The 18,685-nt window shown below is 46.2% G+C and overlaps 1 protein-coding gene across 1 annotated transcript in view; it reads right to left on the reverse strand.

Moving 5' to 3' along the window:
- Positions 1-18,685, reverse strand: part of GALNT17 (polypeptide N-acetylgalactosaminyltransferase 17) — a 428,403-nt gene that overhangs the window by 24,095 nt on the left and 385,623 nt on the right. The window contains exons 7-8 of the mRNA XM_069570961.1: positions 2,945-3,130; positions 390-527 (exon numbers count right to left, since the gene is read on the reverse strand). Of these exons, the coding sequence (XP_069427062.1) occupies positions 390-527; positions 2,945-3,130 (324 nt within the window). The remainder of the gene's footprint in view (positions 1-389; positions 528-2,944; positions 3,131-18,685) is intronic.

Below are 18,685 nucleotides of genomic sequence, written 5' to 3' on the forward strand. Positions count from 1 at the left end.
AGGGCTTCCCTGGGGGCTCAGTGGTAAAGAATCTGCCGGCACTGCAGGAGACAAAGAGATGAGGGTTCGATCCCTGGGCTGGGAAGATCCCCTGAAGCAGGAAATGGCAACCCACTCCAATATTTTTGCCTGGGGGATTCCATGGACAGAGGATCCTGGAGGGCTACAGTCCAGGGGGGATCGCAAACAGTCGGAAGTGACTGAGCACGCACGCACAATTCACAACTCATTCTTACCAGCTGGTGAGAGCCTTGCTGTGAAGGCTGGCACCTCTAAAAAAACTAATCACTGAATGACTGAGTGAATGACTTCGTCGTTCACCCCCCAGCCAAGTGATCCACAGCCCCTTGCACAGCCATCCAAGTCAGAGCAAGTGTGGTTTTCATTACCTCCCCGTAGGCAACGGTGTTATTGTATCTTCGCATTTCTGGGTAGACGTGGTCCAGATACCACTGGAAATTCTTACACTTTAAACTTTTCCTTAAGGCTCTTCTTTCGGAGACATCGCCAATGTCAATTCCTGGATTCTGAAAGTAAGCAAAGGGTTTAGTGATTGGGAAGCTCTGGCCAGAGCAGAAGACGGGCAGCGTCACCTTCAGGGAAACCATCAGAGAGAAATCCGAAGCCCAAAGGTGATCCTTTAGCCCTGAGCTAGCCAGTACTGTCCCCCCGGGCACAGTATGCAGCCCCCAAGCCAGCCTTCTTCATCACCATGAAAGGAATCCCACAACACACGGATACTGACAACCTGCTTTCCCGGCTCCATCTCTGCCATTTCTTCAGTGACTCTCAGCCCCAATTATTACAGGAATTATTTGATTAAGACAAGAAAAGAAATGCCTATAACCACCTCCTGCCTTTCTTCGTTGTACGTGGGTGATTCCCCTTCCCCCTTTTGCAGGCTCTTTGTGAAGTTCATTATATGCAGATGTGAAAATAATTTTCCATTGCAAAGCTTGTAATGATGTTCTAATGAATAATTCACTCTGCTTTTACAGAAATGAACCTGTAATGGGCTGCTGTGTGCTGACAGGGGAAAATAAAGTAGCTGAAATACGACTCCAGAGTCAGCCACAAGACGGCTCTGGCCCGGTCGAGACAGGATACCCTCTTCACTATGATGGCAGCCAAGCAGCATTTTCGAGCAAGAGGAGAAGAGTTTAAATGATTTCATTAAGATTTCTTCTTTGGCAGTCAAACAGGGATTTTTAAAAGAAAAGTCCCTTTAAATGTCAAACTTATTAACATTCAAAGGCAAACCTGGGCAGTGATAATTTAACTCTTTATTTTAATACACTTAGCAAGATTAATGAGGATGGTCATTTGTGAAAAGCCAGGTAGGGAACACTGGCATTAGGGACCTGAGGTGGTTTGTAACGATGGAGAAAGCATTGGGAGACCAGCCTTGAGTTCTTCTGACCCAGTCACCTGCCCATCCTAGGTCACTGCTCTCATCGCAAACAAGAAAAATAACAACACTTGTTCCACTGATGGCACTGGGCTGTGGGCAGAGCGGAACGAAGACACCATTTCACATCCCTGCCCTGTCAGGTGTTGGGTGTAGGACCTTAAGCAAGTCAATTTAACTTACCAGAGTTTCAGTTTACCCATCTGTAAAATGGACATAATAGGTTCACATCAAACTAGCAGTTATTGAACACAGGATTTGTTATACTCTGTTTTAAGTCTCATTTTTATCTTCCCAGGAGCCCTATGAGATGAAGGTTAACAATCTCGACTCTACAGATGAGGACATCAGGGCAGGTAGTTCCTTTGTCATGAGGTTGGGTTATGAGAGGTAAATGAGATATTGCAAACAAGAACCTTAGCGAGTGCCTGGGACAGTATAAAGGGCTCAGCAAAGGTTGCTATTTTATACAATAATGTGGAATATCACTTCTAGTTTAACAGCTAGAAAGTGCTATGTGGCCGGAAGGGGTTTTTCAGTGCTTTAGAACATTATTTTAATAATTGTAACAACAGTGATAAACAATTCTTCACTTTTATCCTGTCTATACACGAATCTAGACATATTTGACTGCGCTTCTGTTGTCTGGGGTTCCAGCCTCCTGAAACACAGGGGCTGCCATTTCTCAGTGGGAACAATTCCACGGCTGGGACACCTACAGGAGCTCCAGCTAAACAGATAAACCTGACTATGGCTGAGAGTACAGGTGACCAAACTGGGCTATGAGGACAAAAATGCTCGCCAACATTTCACATCCTGTGCCAGGCATTGCTCCAAGTACATCACATGTCCTTAGCTTTAGAACTTAATACTCAGGTTAAGTACTTCCAATTTAGTTTTCACAATCGACCTAAAGGAAGGAGGGCTTGCTATAATCCCCATTTGATAACGGAGGAACCTAAGATATAGAGATGATAATTAAATTTGTTCAACATGTCATAATTACAAGCGGCAAGGCTGGGATTCCAAACAAGCCTGTGCACAACTGTCGTATAAGACTCCTGTGGGGCTGTGGCAATGGGAATTTTCCGAGATTATATTCTGGGCAGAATATGGAAGAGAATTGAAGAGCTGTGTAAACAAGGATCCAGCGTGCAGTTGGGACCTACTTCATGGGGTGGCTGGAGCTCTGTGGGAAGTGAGCGTGGATGATGGAGTCTGGTGCCTAGCATCTTCTAGACACAATACACGCTCAGGAGCAGGTCTTGACACTCAGCGTCAAGATGAATATAACGAGACTGGAATTAACACACTATGATCCTTCTAATCTCTGTCAATGGATTTAGAGATTTCCACAGTGCCAATCCCCATGTAAAGCAGGGTTCTGAAACCTGGAGGTCTGTGAGCCACCTCAAAGTGTATTTATAATCCTGCAAGGGTGAGCATCTTTCTGGGGAGGAAGCATCAGCTTAGTAAAGGGATCAGTGATCGGTCAAGCACAAGGTCAGTGTTCTAGGGTGTTGGGGAAGGTCCTACCTCTAGCGGCAGATTCCACGCTATGTACACGTGAGACTTGTAGTCGTCCATCCAGACTTCGGCAACCCGTAGAGCGTTCCTCTTGGTGTAGAAGCCGATGTTGCTGTTGTATGGCTTCTTCTTCCGCTCGATGTGGGCCACCCGTGAGCAAGGCAGGACCTCCATGCTGCCCCCACACAGCCACACCTGCGGGGATAAGGACTTCATCAACCCAACAGAGAAATTCCCAAAGACCACTGCTTCCCCCCACCCTCAACTTGAAAGCAGCAGTTCGGGAGACAGGATGAGTGAGAAATGTATCTTATTATATAAAGCCATGGAGATTTTGGGGTTGGTTTGTTACTGCATTAGAGCTTAACCTCACCTGACTAAAACTGGTAGAAAAAAAAGGTTTGGAGGAATTTCTCTTACAGATACAGCAGCTCAGAATATTAAAATCTATCTCTTCCTAAGAAACACCCATACATGTGAGGTGCCCCTGGTGACATGGGTTTTCTGAATTTCCCAGTAGAGCACAATCAGCACCTGTGAAGGTTTTATTTCCAATCTGAAGTTGTGCCCTATAGAACTATAAGGGAAAATTCAAATGAAAATAACAGACCATCTCTATTCATGGAAGCACAAAGTCTACAATGGCCTAACTCTACATTATCAACATGCTCTATATTGGAGTCTCTTAAGAGCACAGATGCCCGGCCTTCTGGAAGCATCCATCCAGTGCCATCATATTCAGGTGGCACTTGTGGCTGGAATATTTAAGTGGAAGGCTGAGAAGTTAATTGCCTTTAAGATGCAAAAGCCCAAGGAGGTGACAACTTGTCATCTTCTTCAGGGGCACAGCAGGCTTCCAGGATCAAATGGCCCTGCTCCCAGAGGAAAATGGGACCATCTAACTTCTCTTGGTCCCACGCAGGACAAACAAAACATTTTCAGTTGTCAAGAAAGGCTAATTTGTTGGGATTTCCCTGGTGGTCCAGTGGTTAGGAATCCCCCTGCCAGTGCAGGGGACACAGGTTCCGTCTCTAGCCTGGGAAGAGTCCACATGGTGAAGGGCAACTAGGCTGTGTGCACAGTTAGTGAGCGCATGCACCCCGGAACCCGTGCTGTGCAACAACAGAAACCACTGCAAGGAGAAGGCTGTGCGCTGAAACTAGCGAGTAGGCCCGGCTCGCCGCACCTGGAGAAAGCCCTCGTGCAGAGAGGAAGACACAGGGAAGCCAAAGATCAAATAAATAAACAAATATATTTTTAAATAAAAGGACTAATTTGTAAAAATGAACTTCCTGGTACTGATGAAGGAGAAGAGGAAGAAGACACAGAGAAGCTGCAGCGATCTGTGAGACTCTCCCGTATCCTCTCTGTAAATGAGAGTGCCGCTGAGTGTGTGAGGTCAGCACAGACCCACTTCAAGCTCTTCTACCCTTAGTTTCCCAAACTCCCTCCGTGAGGATACTGGGACCTTCTTGAGTGTTTGCATACCTCCTCTGGGCCTTTATTGATTGAATTTAGTGGCAAGTGCATGCAAGTGTGTGTGTGTGTGTGTGTGCACGCACGCGCTTCTGCTTCTATTCCCCAACCTCTGGCTACCCCACAGAGAAATGATACAGATGGAAAACTCTCACCATAATCAAGAATCCTCATCGTGCCTGTTTCTTCAAGGAGGAGACTGGGGGCTAAGAGACTGTAGACACTGGGTGGTCCAGACTAGTTTGATTCGTGACCTGACAACTAGATGCTCCCATGAGCTGGGACAGACCCAGCTGCTGGCAGTAGAAGAAGCCAAGTCAGGGAAGCAAAATATGGCAAGGAAGTCTGTGGGGGTGATAAAGGCAAGACACCTTACACGGTAAAAGAAGGTGGCTGAATTCCCAGGAGTGGGCAATACACAAACTCACAGAATTCCAGGATATGCAACCCTGGACAGTTTCAAGATTCTGAGAATGAATGGAAAGACATCCCATGTTCACAGATTAGAAGACTTAATATAGTTAAGTTAGCAGTACTTCCCAAATGGATTTAAATATTCAACACAATCTTTATTTAAAACACCCAATGGCTTCTTGGCAGAAATGAACAAACTGGTTCTAAATTTGATACAGACATACAAGGGGCCCAAAATAACCTAGAAAAGAACAAACTCAGAGGACTTCCATTTCTGATCTCAAAATTTGTCACAGAGCTACCATAATCAGGACAGTGTGGCACTGCAATGAGAAGACATATAGATCAACAGAACAGAATCCATTGAGAGTCCAGGAATAAATCCTCACATCTGTGGTTAGCACCAAGACAATCCAGAGGCGGGGAAATAGTTTTACAAAAACCGTCCCAGGACAACATACAAACCAGTGATTTTGGACCACTACCTCATAACATATACAAAAATTAACTCAAAATGGGAACTTCCCTGGTGGTCCAGTGGCTAAGACTTGGCAGTCCCAATGCAGGGGAACCTGGGTTTGATCCCTGGTTGGGGTACTAGATCCCACATGCTGCAGCTAAGAGTTTGCTTGCCACCACTAAAAGATACTGTATGCTACAATTAAAGTTGAATGCACGCTGCAATGAAGACAGAAGATCCTGTGTGCTGCAAATATGACCAGGTGCAGCCAAATGCACTCTTTGGTTGTCTGGCTTATATTCAGCAAAAGGTATTCTGAGACTGATCTTTATAGTTGCATGTATCAATAGTTTGGGCTTCCTTGGTGGCTCAGATGGTGAAGAATCCACCCGCAATGCAGGAGACCTGGGTTCGATCCCTGCTTGGGAAGACACCCTGGAGAAGAGAACAGCTACCCACTCCAATATCCTGGCCTGGAGAATTCCACGGACTATATAGTCGCATGGAGTGGGGTCACAAAGAGTCGGACACGACTGAGCAACTTTCACTCCATTTCACTTCATATCCATAGTTTACTCCTTTTTATTGTTGAGTCATATTCCCTTGTATGGATATACTAGAGTTTTTTTCCCTGTATCTCTCGATAGTTGTTCTGAGTTTAGTTATGCTACAAAGAAAGCTGCTGTGAAATTATAAAAACAAACAAATAAGTAAATAAATACTTAAAAAATTAACTCAAAATGGATCAAAGACCTAAATGTAAGAGCCAAAACTATACAACTCTTGAAAGAAAACACAAGAGTAAATTTCTATGACCTAGGATTAGGCAAAGATTTATCAACTGATGAATGGATAAACAAAATACAGTACATTCATACAATGGAATATTATTTAACAATAAGAACAACATTTAGACACATGCTACAACATGGATGAACTCTGACATTACATAAGTGAAAACAGCTGGTCACAAAGGACTGTATATTATTTGATTCTGTTTATACGAAATGTCCAGTAAAAGAAAACTCATAGAGACAGAAAGTAAATCGATGGTTGCCAAGGGCTGCAGGTAGGGTCACAGGAATAGAGTGACTGCTAGTAGGGACGGAGTTTCCTTTTAGGGTGATGAAAATGTTCTAATATTGATTATAGTGAATGCTGCAGAACATTTTGAATCTACTAAAAACCAATGACTTGAACACTTTAAATGGGTGAACTCTAACAGTATGCGAATATCTCAACAAAGCTGTAACAAAAATAGAGAAACGAATGTATACACAGAGAGATGGGGAAAAGAAGATTCAAGGGATGGATTCCAGTTTGGGATTCAAGGGATGGATTCCAGTTTGGGGAGGGGTCGCAGAGAGTCAGACACGACTGAATGACTTTTACTTTCACTTTCACTTTTCAGGAGGACTGCAAAAAGCAAAGCTGAGCTTGGGGAAGATCTCAGATGGTTGAGTTCTTCTTAGCATCATGTTTTCATGTTTTATCCATGCTGCAATGAATTACTGCATTGCTTTATACAGTAGAATACTATTCCCTTGTATAGATGTCCTACATTTTGTTTATACATTTATTAGTTGATGGCCACTTGGGTTGTTTCCATTGGGCAATTAAAAATAACCCTGCCATGAATATCCATATACAGGTTTTTATATATAGGGATATATGTTATCATTTCCCCTGGGTACCTACCCTAGAAGTGGCATTGCTGGGTCATAGGGTACATTGATGTTTAACCTTTTGAGGATCTACTAGACTTCTCCAAAGCGGCTGCACCATTCTACATTACGCCCAGCAGTGTAATGAGTTTCTTAGTTCTCCCCATCCTTGCTAACCCTTGTCACTGTCCATCTTTTTGATTAGAGCCATGCTAGTGAGTGTGAAGTAGCATCATATTATGGCTTTGATTTGCATCTCCCCAATGGCTAATGATGTTGAGCACTTTCTCTTGCACTTCTTGGCCATTTGTCTGTCTGCAGAGAAGTCTATTCAGATTCTCCATCCAAGTTTTAATTGGATCGTTTATCTTCATATGATGAGCTGAGGCCTCAGAGTGAAAATGAAGTTGGCTTCCAGGGTCTTTTCTCTTTCTCTTATCTCGCACTTCATCATCTTTTTGGATTCCAATGTGCTGCTGGTGCTAAGTCGCTTCAGTCATGTCCGACTCTGTGCGACCCCATAGATGGCAGCCCACCAGGCTCTGCCATTCTTGGGATTCTCCAGGCAAGAACACTGGAGTGGGTTGACATTTCCTTCTCCAACGCATGAAAGTGAAAGTGAAGTCGCTCAGTCGTGTCCGACTCTTCGCGACCCCATGGACTGCAGCCTACCAGGCTCCTCCACCCATGGAATTTTCCAGGCAAGAGTACTGGAGTGGGGTGCCATCGCCTTCTCCATTCCAATGTGTAAGGTCTTTCAAATCATTCCTTACGGGCAGCCTATTCCACGGACTCTGTGTAGGGCGGACGTGGAGAGGGCAGTGAGGTGCAGAGGAATGAACCAGGCAGCAGAGGGCAACATTCTTGCTCTGCCTCCTCCAAAAACTAGCTGTGTAACATCAACCAAGTCACTTTCTCCCTCTCCCACAAGGTGCCTGAGACTGTTCATCCTGGTGTCTCAGCCAAACCTAGCAAGGCAGTTCTGCATCTCTCCGGTCACCCAGGGACGAAGCGGTACCCTACTCTGCTGTCTTGCAGGACGCTGCTTTATTGTAAAGTAAGTCATGTTTGGCTTTCCTCAGCATGAGAATAAGGAACCCTGGGAATTCTCTCCAATGGGAAAATTCCAGACAGCTGACAGGTCAGCCAGACGGAAAGGGGTGGGCTTCTCTGTGAAGGCCTCCAGTCGTTTTCAGTAAGCTTTCTTTCCAATTCATGAGGACAGATACCTGATGTAAAAGGAGATGTCACTGACACCTTTCTTCATCTCAGAAGAGGAGAAAAGAGACGCTTCTCTAGATTTTGTCATGTAGATTTGGAATATAGGAGAGAAAACAGTTTACCCCTAAAAAAGTGAGGAGGGGAGAGTCAAAGAACCGAGAATTAAGTAAACTGATGTGTTTCCTGTGACCACATCCTGCAGTCTAGAACACTAAATGAAAAGGTGTAACCCCAATACTCCAGCCCAGCAGGGAGGGGGGAGCCCCCTGACCCTAACCTCCAGAGTCCTTAGTTTCACAGGCTCCCGTCATGGCCTGACCTAGTATGAGACCCTGAGAAACTGGAAGCCCAGTGCTGGGGCCCCTTTCATCCTCTCGGAGTGAAGCCCTGAAGCACTGGAGCTGGTCTCTCAATGTCTCCTCCCCATGGACAGGAATTCCTCCTGGTATCAGATTGAAGTCACTTTGGAAACCATTAAAACCTATTTACAACATTGAAAGCAGCGTTGGAGGAATGCTCAACGCAGAACTTACATCAACAACCCCATTCTGTGATCCAAGAGCTTGCAAATTTTAGCCTTTTGTCTGTTGGCAAAGATCTGTTCAAAACAATGCAGATTTCTGGCTAAGAGAACATTTACTTTGTTACTTCTGTCCTTCCAATCTTTTTTGAGACTCCCTGATAACCCACTTCCCAGATGGACAGGATCACCCCTGATCCTTGGTGCTCCCCTCTGCCAGCCTGGAGACGGTGAGCTGGTTTTTCCCAGTTTAAATGCACATTCCATCCCACTAAACTGGATGGACACATACTGGCTTTCCTTCACAAGTCCTTTTCCAAAGATTCAATTTCAAACCTCTCTTTTATTTATGATTGTTTCTCAGAAATAGGATTTACCAATATGGACCTCAAGACATATTTCAATTTAAATACCACAGAGGTGAGAACCTCTAAAATACCTGAGTTCTATTGCCTGTTGATCCAAGTCATTTCTCTTAATGCAAGATGAGGAATTAAAACAAAGCTTGGCAAATGACATGTGATTTCACAGGAGGAGAGAAACACATATTGAAAGCAGCTTGATTGATGGAGCATGAAAAGAGTGTTGGAAAAGCTCTTTGTTCCTTTCTTTTGATTTTTGTTGCTGTCGCTTGTGCGTGTAAAAGAATAATATTGGGGAGGAAAATAAATAATATCAGGTTTATGCTCATTGACTTAAAATTTTTCCCAGCCTTACTATCTAGACTGCTAGCATGTAACTGTCAGAGAGGTCTGGGCTTCTATGTTAGAAAAACAGCTCAAAGCAGCCTCAATCAGCCCCCTTGGGGTCAGTTTGGCCCTGTCTTTCCCCATTCCTCACCTCCCTCTCTCTTTCCCTGTACTTAAGACTGCCCCATGCTGGCTTTCTCTGGCTCCTTCCATCTCTGACCTCTTTACAGACTCCTCCCTTTGGCCTATCCCTCCTTGCAAAGAGCAGCTCTGATCAAGTAGATATCAAGCATTTTATCCATCTTTGTACTTTCAGCACCCAACTGGTAATTCTAGCAATTTCCCTCTCTTAGTCATTTACGCTACATATATGTATACTAAGACTGGAGCTTGGAGCTAAACGCTGCCAGGGATATAAAGGCAATTGAGACATGGATCCTACACGTAGTCTTTGTTCTGTCCTCAGAGCTTACAACTGGAATTCCAGGAGAGTGTTGAGAACTGCTCTAGAATCTTGGGGTGGAAGCAGCCACAACGAGGTGGCAGGGTGGGGGCAGTGATAACCTTGTGTTCATTTCTCCATGTGCACATCCATGCTGTTCTATCATCCAGTCTGCATTTTGCCTGGGATTAAAGAGGAGCTGGTAGGATGTGGACGAACCAGGCTTAACCACAGGAGGACAGTGAATTAGATTCGGTTCTTTTTCTCTTTAATTTTTTTTTTTATTGAAGTAGAGTTGTGGTTATATATTATATATATATTATAGAGTTTATATATATATTTATTTTTTTTAAAGACATCTGCTTTTTTAAGGTCTGCTACTATCACTGGCCAAAAATGTCAATTAATTTTTTAAAATGTTGGACAAGTAATTGGGTTAGGAGCCACAGATATCAGGGAAGTGTGGGTTTTCTAAGACTGATGATAAGCTGTGAGTCAGGAAAGACACAGGATGGAGCGTCAGGATTCAGGGACTTGGGGGCAAAGTAAATGATCCAGTCATTATGATAACCAACAGGAACCAGACAGGGTTGGCCTTAGGAGCCAGAATGCTGCCTCCATAGCAGAGTCGAAAGACCAGAAATTCCAGACCATCCTGCCAGTCAATGCTGTTGGGAGATGCTGAATGATTCAGAGCCAGGGAAAGACTAATGCAGATCCCAGTTCACTTGGGTCTGGGCACAACAGGAAACTCAGAACCATCAGATGACCCTCCTGAGTCAATCTGAGCCTGAGGCTGGGGCTGGGGGCCTGATGGGTTACAGCATCAGTAGATTTCACCATCTCTTCAATTTTTTTGGTGTAAACCTTAGAACTTTGATCAGGAAAGGATCCTTACAATGGGAGAGGACACTCATATGCCAAGAAGATGATGATTCTCCATCCCTCTTAATGAATTCCAACTTCTGTTTTGGTGTCAGGCAGACCAGAGAATACTGGATGGTCTCCTTGGGCACGTAACTGTCCGCTGACAAACCAAACCCAAACATGGCACCACTCATGGCAAAGATGAGGCCAACCTTTGCCAGTGTCAATTGCAGGAGTTCCTGCAGACTGCACCACAAAGGCTATAACCTGAGCAGCACGGCCTCTTGGGAGGTGTGGCCTTAATCTCCACCCACCCCACCCCCAGAGGTGTGGCCTTAAGACAGAGCCTAGGGGAGGTGCATCCCCCAAGGCTGATGTGGCTGAAAAGCCAGTGTGCTTTCTTCATCCTCTCTCTCCCACTGCCCAGGGACTTGGAAGTCACCTGTAATAGGTGGAGAAGCCACATGGAGAAGAAGCCCAAGTTCCCAAGTGACCACAAGGAAGGCTACCTTTCCACCCTGAGCATCCACAATGGGTTTTTGTTAAATTCTCAAAGAGAGACTCCCCTAGTGGTCCAGCGTTTGACAGTCTGCCAATGCAGGGGACACGAATCTGATCCCTGGTCTGGGAAGATCCCACGTGTCGTAGAGCAGCTAAGCCTGTGCACCACAACTCCTGAGCCCCGCTCCTACAGGCCGTGCTCTGCAGCAAGAGGAGCTCCCGCAGTGAGAAGCTCATGCGATGCAGCTAAGGAGCAGCCCCCGTTCGCGGCAACTAGAGAAAGCCTGCAACGCAGCAACAAAGACCCAGTGCAGCCAAAAATGAATTTTAAAAAATACTTAAAAAAATAAACTCGCAGTGAAGCCAGTGAGATTAAGAGGTTTGCCTCTTCTAGCAGCCAGAATTACCAGCCCTAGAGACGCTCCATCCCTTGTTTTGACTTGAAAGTGTGTAGAATTTGAAAATGTCTACAGGAATCCCAGGCTTTGAATGGATTAGATGACCTGAAGCAAGTGGCCTCCCAGAGGTTCCTTCCAACCTGGTAATTTCATTTCTGTTTCTCTCTCAGAAAACAATCCACTTCTGAGCATCCTTGGAGGCTGGTTACTGCACCTGCATGCTGATGGCCGTGATGTGCCCCCACCCCACGTGGTCCTCTGCCCTGCGTGGGGTCACTTTCATGTTTGGCAAACAGCTGAAACGTTTGGCCAGCAGCAGCACGGATAAAGGGAAATAGTCTTTTAAATTTTTAAACAGTTCTGCCCAGCACTGCTTTGTTCTTGCTCTCCGAAAGTTGTATCCGGCATATCTTCCAGGCCTGGGTTCTATTGGAACAATTGTAAAATGACATCTCTTCTACCTGCTGACTTCTGCGGCTGTAAGCTGCTGGTGGCCGGGGCTCCCACAGAGTCCGTGGGACCGAATGTGTGAACTCACTTCCCATTCACAGAAAGCATGGTCCAAAAAGGCCAGCCTGACCGCACTGTGTCTATCCGCTCTCTGGCTCAGAGGAAACACAGGAATGTCATTGTATCATCTCGAATGCATCCCCTTCTTTTCCCTTTTGTGAAAATCCTGGGATGTGTGGGGTTGGGTTTTGATAGTTCTCAGAAAGCCAGTGAATGGTATTGATCTCGACACCTTAAAGAACCAGCAGCACTGGGTTGCTTCAAAGGCTGCCTCTAGGCTTTTGTCCTGGAGAATTTGAAACACAACCCAGCCCGTGATTGAAGTTCATGTGTCTGACATACTTAACAGATGCCCTGTGCTCCTGCATTTTCTTGTCACCCTGGGTCCTAGGACAAGCGCTCAGGGGGGCAGGAAGGGATCATGACTGCTGTGGGGAAAATGCACCCCTCCACACACACACCTAATCCCTGGCCAATTGATTCGTTGAAGCCCTCGCTCCCAGGACCTCCGAATGTGACTGGATTTGGAGACAGAAACTTAAAAGACGGAACTTAAGGTTTGAGTGAGTGAGTGCAAGTCGCTCAGATGTGTCTGACTCTTTGCGACCCCATGGACTATACACAGTCCATGGAATTCTCCAGGCCAGAATACTGGAGTGGGAAGCCTTTCCCTTCTCCAGGGGGTCTTCCCAACCCAGGGATCGAACCCAGATCTCCAGCATTGCAGGCAGATTCTTTACCAGCTGAGTCACAGGGGAAGCCAACTTAAGGTTTACTGAAGTCATCAGGGTGGGTGGGGCCCTAATCCAGTATGACCAGTATCTTTATAAGAAGAGGAGGGGACTTCCCTGGTGATCCAGTGGTCAGGACTTTGCCTTCCAACACAAGGGTTGCGGGTTTGATCCCTGGTTGGGGAGTTAAGGGGCTTCCCTGGTGGCTCAGATGGTAAAGAATCTGCCTGCAATGTGGGAGACTTGGGTTCGATCCCTGGGTTGAGAAGATCCCCCGGAGAAGGAAAAGATTACCCATGGAGAAGGGAAAAATTACCCATTCCAGTATTCTGGCCTGGAGAATTCCATGGACGGTATAGTCCATGAGGTCTGAAAGAGTCAGACACGACTGAACAACTTTCAGTTAGGGGGTTAAGACCCCACATGCCTCATGGCCAAAACACCAAAAACATAAAACAGAAGCAGTATTGTAACCAATTCAATAAAGATTTTAAAAATGGTCCACATCAAAAGAAAAAAACAAAAACAAAAAAGATTAGGACAAAGATAGGCACACACACTCAGAGCAACATAGGAGTGCACAGAGAGAACTCTCCAACTACACACCAAGGAGGAAAGCAGCTCTGCTGACACCTTGATCCTGAATTTCTAGCCTCCAGCAGAGAGAGAACACTTCCCGTTGTTTAAGGCACCTAGGCTGCAGGGCTTTGCTGTGGCAGCCTTAGCAAACGAATACAATATCCCTCCTCCATTTTCCCTGGGTTTCATCCCAGCGCACTTCTGTGGAGAATCCAGGGCAAGTCTGTAAAGCAGCGGTCCCCACCTCAGACCACGGACTGACACTGGTCCAGGGCCTGTTAGCAACCAGGCCGAACAGCAGGAGGTGAATGGTGGGCAAGCCAGCGAAGCTTCATCTGTATTTACAGCCGCTTCCCATAGCTCACATTGCTACCTGAGTTCCATCTCCTGTCCGATCAGTGGGAGTGTTAGATTCTCATAGGAGAAGAGACCCTCACTGGGCTTGCATCATCCTGAAACCATCCCCCTTCCCAAGCCAGTCGGCGGAAAAACTGTCTTCTTTGAAACCGGTCCCTGGTGCCCAAAAGGTTGGAGATGACAGCTGCTGTAAAGGAAAACATTCTTTCAAAAAAATTCATCTTGAAGTAGTTAGTTGCCCATGAAATTGTAGCACCTTCTGTCATTAGCTTAGAGGCCTGCTTTGGGAAACCTTTCCAAATCCCCTCTCGGAAACAGAGGAGCTTTGGTTAAAGAGCTTCCATATGGGGGAAAAGTACTTTCTGGCGTGCAGACAGGAAGGGGCTTCTTCCACAAAACAGGACGTTACATTCCAAGCAAAGAAGTGGGGGTAGCACGAGGGATGCTGCTTTCTTAGCATCACAGAAGGGGCATCAGTAGACAGCCCTGGACCTTGTACTCCTGGTGACACGTCAGCCTGTCCAGGAAGGACTGAAGCTGAAGCTCCAATACTCTGGCCACCTGATGCAAAGAGCCAACTCATTAGTAAAGAGCCTGATGCTGGGAAAGATCAAGGGCAGGAGAAACGGGGGTGGGGGATAGAGGATGAGATGGTTGGATGGCATCATCGACTCAAAGGACATGGGTTTGAGCAAGCTCCGGGAGATGGTGAAGGACAGGGAAGCCCGGCGTGCTGCAGTTGATGGGGTCACAAAGAGTCGGACACAACTGAGCGACTGAACAAAAACAATAAGATCTAGGGTGTGATATATACAAGTCTGTGCTTACTACTGGAGACAGAAGCATGGTATGGCTAATGGTCCAGAGACTTATGGCCTCCATTCATAACAAATAATTGCTAATGTCAGTTAGAGATGAGTGAACATAAAACATACATTTGACATTCCTGACCAAGCTGCTAGACCATCCTATCTTATCAGACCCATCAGAGACATGGGGACTCCAGGCTAAACACTCTTGTTTGGGGGTTACAGGCAACTACCATCTAAAAAATTTTTAATGTAGATTGCAAGAGTTTTTTTTTTTTTCTCATCTCTCCACAAACAGGTTTTCCAAGAGGCAGAATCAAGCTGAAGAGGTACGTGATTTTCCTTGGCGATGCAGAGCCTGCGTGGATATTTTGATCTGGTCTTCCAGGCAAAAGGGACTGTATTAAATGATTGATTTAAAAATTAACGATTGCTAGTGGAATAGTAACCACAAGAAATCACATTCATGCAAATCCCACAAGGGAAAAATACTGCATGATTTATCTCTTTGTCAGCATTCTCAGATGAAAGTTAGTTTTTTTTTTTTTCCCACCCTTGCTTTGTTTTTGTACTTATCCTAATTTTCTACATAACACAGTTCCCAGATTGCAAGGGATGATTATTCTTATTCAGTGTGAATGGTACCAGAGATCTATTCATGAAAAGGGCCACATTCTTCCCATCATCAACCACCCTTCCCTTTGCTTGTCAGAGTACATCCCCCTCCGATGAGATTAACTGAAGGTTCAACGGGATAAAGGAGTGGCTCATTGGTTTAGGGACATGATTCTTGCTTCGGGTGCAAGAGGTTCTGGGTTAATGTCCTGGATAAGCCCGGGTTATCCGCTTTGGTTTGCGCATTGTTGAGGAGGGCAAGGCAACTCACTCCAGGATTCTGGCCTGGAGAATCCCCATAGACAGAGGAGCCTGGTGGGCTACAGTTCATGGGGTCGCAAAGAGTTGGACATGACTGAGTGACTAAGCACATCTGGATAAAGCAAAAACTCCAAGCTTCACATTGCGACTAAGAACAGCGGTTTACGGGCACTGGAAAGTTTGCTGTGCTGAGCTTTGCAATAGATCCTGGGGTAACAGGATTTTGTGATGCTCACAATACTTTCCATAGCTTGGAGCGTTTCTTGCTTGCCATTTTCAGTTGCGTGCTGCGCCTTAGGTGGGTTGCAGTGTTTCTTGGGCTGCTGACAATTATTCACCTCCATGACAGAGGGAAAAAGGAATTCAGCTCCATCTGCTGGAGTGAGCGGAGCCGTCCCCAAGGGCTTCCTTGTACAACTACCCTGCATCAGAATCTCTGGTGGATGGGACAGAAACACCAGCCTAAAGAGGATGGACAGCTGCCGTCTCCAGGACACCAGTGGGCACAGCCCAAATCGCCAGGAGAGGAGACAGTGGAGTCTTTCTCCCAGGTTTGCGCTCTGGTGATGAGGGTGTGGTTTGCCCAGACACAGCTTCATCCTCAGAAGATTCTCATAAAACTGCCCAGTGCCACTAACATCTCAGATCTTTTTTTCTGTTGACTCCTTTCCCAAAGCAACGTTCTTCCCTCACATAGCATCACAAGCCTCAGTTCCCAGGATCCAGACTTAGAGGCCTCAGTATACACTGAGGGCAGATACCCAAACTGAATGGTCCATTTCATTATTTCCTTGTGTTCCTCCAGCCCAAGCTGACACTCCTAAACTCACCTCCTGCATCATCCCGGTTACACTCACTGCATGCGCTCCTGTCTATTCTAAACTCAGCCACTGCCCACGCTGTGTCCACACCAGGACCCCCCTCCTCTCCTGTCCTCTCTGCCCTGTCAAATTCCACCCACTTTTCAAGGCCCAGAGAACTCCCCTCTCCCCATAGGAAGCACTTTCCTAACCCTCCAAGGGAAGGACAGCCCCCTTTCCTCATCTATAATAACACTCTTTATTTGTGCCACTATTTCACAGATGGAGCAGATGGTCTAAAACACGGGCTGTACACGGCACATTGTACATGATGCCAACTCGTGAGCTGCATACAGAGCCGGTGCCGAGAAATATCCCAAACTCCCTGTCTCTGCTGATCCTCACGCTCTACGACAGTATCCTGCTCCACAGTTCCTCCCTGACCAATGCAGAGGGACCCACTCTGACCCCAGGCTCCTTTTCTTCGGCTTCACTAATTCAGTTACTCCTACTAAACCTTTTCAGAAGGAGGGGCCTCACACCATGACGCCTATACTGATGAAATAATAATAACAAAGTAATGAGAGTTAACGCTTAACTGTATTGTAAGCACTTTACATTTATTAATTCATTACTAACTCAATCACATAATAACATAATGAGGAATGTGCTGTTATGTTTCCTATTTTAGAAACAAAGAAAGTGAGGCAAAGAGAGTTTTAGCAAATTGTCCACAGATACCCCCCATCCAGGGATTTCCTGGCGGTCCTGTGGTAAAGCATCTGCCTTCCAATGCAGGGGCTGTGGGTTCGATCCCTGGTTGGGGAACAAAGATCCCACATGCCAGAGAGCAGGTAAGCCCATGGGCCACAACTAGAGAGTCCATTTGCCACAACTAGAGAATCCTTTGAACTGCAGGGAAAACCCCGCACACCACAACAAACCCGAGCACAGCTAGAATAAATAAATACATTTAAATAAAACAACTTTCCCCTCAAAAACCCGAAGACACCCAGTGTCCTAACTGTGCTCTCTTAGACTCTGTCTCTGTTTGTCTGTGTAGCATCCATTAGGCATGGCACCAAACTAAGAGCCACATTTTTAACCTCTCCCCTGCCATCCAGGGCCCGTACTGCGATCCGTCTCCTTACTTAACTCTCAGTGACAAAGTAGGGGTTTCCCCTGCTCTGAATCACCCAGGGCCAGGCACCAGACACTTGGGACAGCCCCTGTGACCCAGGCTGCCAGAATTACTCAAACCGGCCCATCCTAAACAGTTTACCCTGCCCCGTGAGCCATCCTGGTGGGAACCCCAGTAAAGGCTTTGGCCAGGCCTTTCCCTCACTTCTTCTGCCTCCCGACATGGGGCATAGCCCTCATTTCTAGAAGTGCGAGCACCAGTAACCTTCTCTTCCGGGGCAGTGGTCCCTCTGTGCCATCGTTCTATCACCTTTATAAATTAAGCGGAGGTGCAATCGCTCAGCGAGGAAGAAACCAGTTGGAGGATGTGAACCCCGCTGTCTGCACATCCCAGCCTTCCTACCTGGGCTCTGTCTAGGTCTTCCAATTCGGCTCAGCTTAGTCTATTTTCCATTACTTGGAATTCTTTCTGGAACCCTCTCATTTTACCTCTGCATCTCTACCCTCCTTTGCACTCTCTTGGCAAAACCATTACGTTGGATTAGACCAAGAGTCTGCATTGCCTGGACCAATACCCAAACTACTAAACACTATTGGAGAAAAATCTCATAAACACACAGAGTTGCCTTCATAAACGGAAGTAATCAACCTCAGTTCAGTTCAGTTCAGTTGTTCAGTCGTGTCCAACTCTTTGCGACCCCATGAATCGCAGCACGCCAGGCCTCCCTATCCATCACCATCTCCTAGAGTTCACTCAAACTCATGTCCATCGAGTCAGTGATGCCATCCAGCCATCTGATCCTCTGTCGTCCCCTTTTCCTCCTGCCCCCAATCCCTCCCAGCATCAGAGTCTTTTCCAATGAGTCAACTCTTCACATGAGGTGGCCAAAGTACTGCAGTTTCTGCTTTAGCATCATTCCTTCCAACCTCAAGGGGGGCCTAAATACTGTTGGGGAAGCCTAGTAGGTCTCCATGGGAGGATCTCTCTTTGGTTCTCATGGCTGCTATTTCAATCTTCCCCATTCTCCTCCAATCTCCAACTACCCCTCACTTTCAGCTGATGCCTTTTTATTCTTTCAAAATTAATTTTTATTGGAGTATGGTTGCTTTCCCTGGTAACTCAGCTGGTAAAGAATCCTCCTGCAATGCAGGAGACCCCAGTTCAATTTCTGGGTTGGGAAGATCCGCTGGAGAAGAGATAAGCTATCCACTCCAGTATTTTGGGGCTTCCCTGGTGGCTCAGATGGTAAAGAATCTTCCTGCAATGGGGGAGACCTGGGTTCGACCCCTGGGTTG

Source organism: Ovis canadensis, chromosome 24, assembly GCF_042477335.2.
Source record: "Ovis canadensis isolate MfBH-ARS-UI-01 breed Bighorn chromosome 24, ARS-UI_OviCan_v2, whole genome shotgun sequence".
In the NCBI taxonomy this organism is placed as follows: Eukaryota; Metazoa; Chordata; class Mammalia; order Artiodactyla; family Bovidae; genus Ovis; species Ovis canadensis.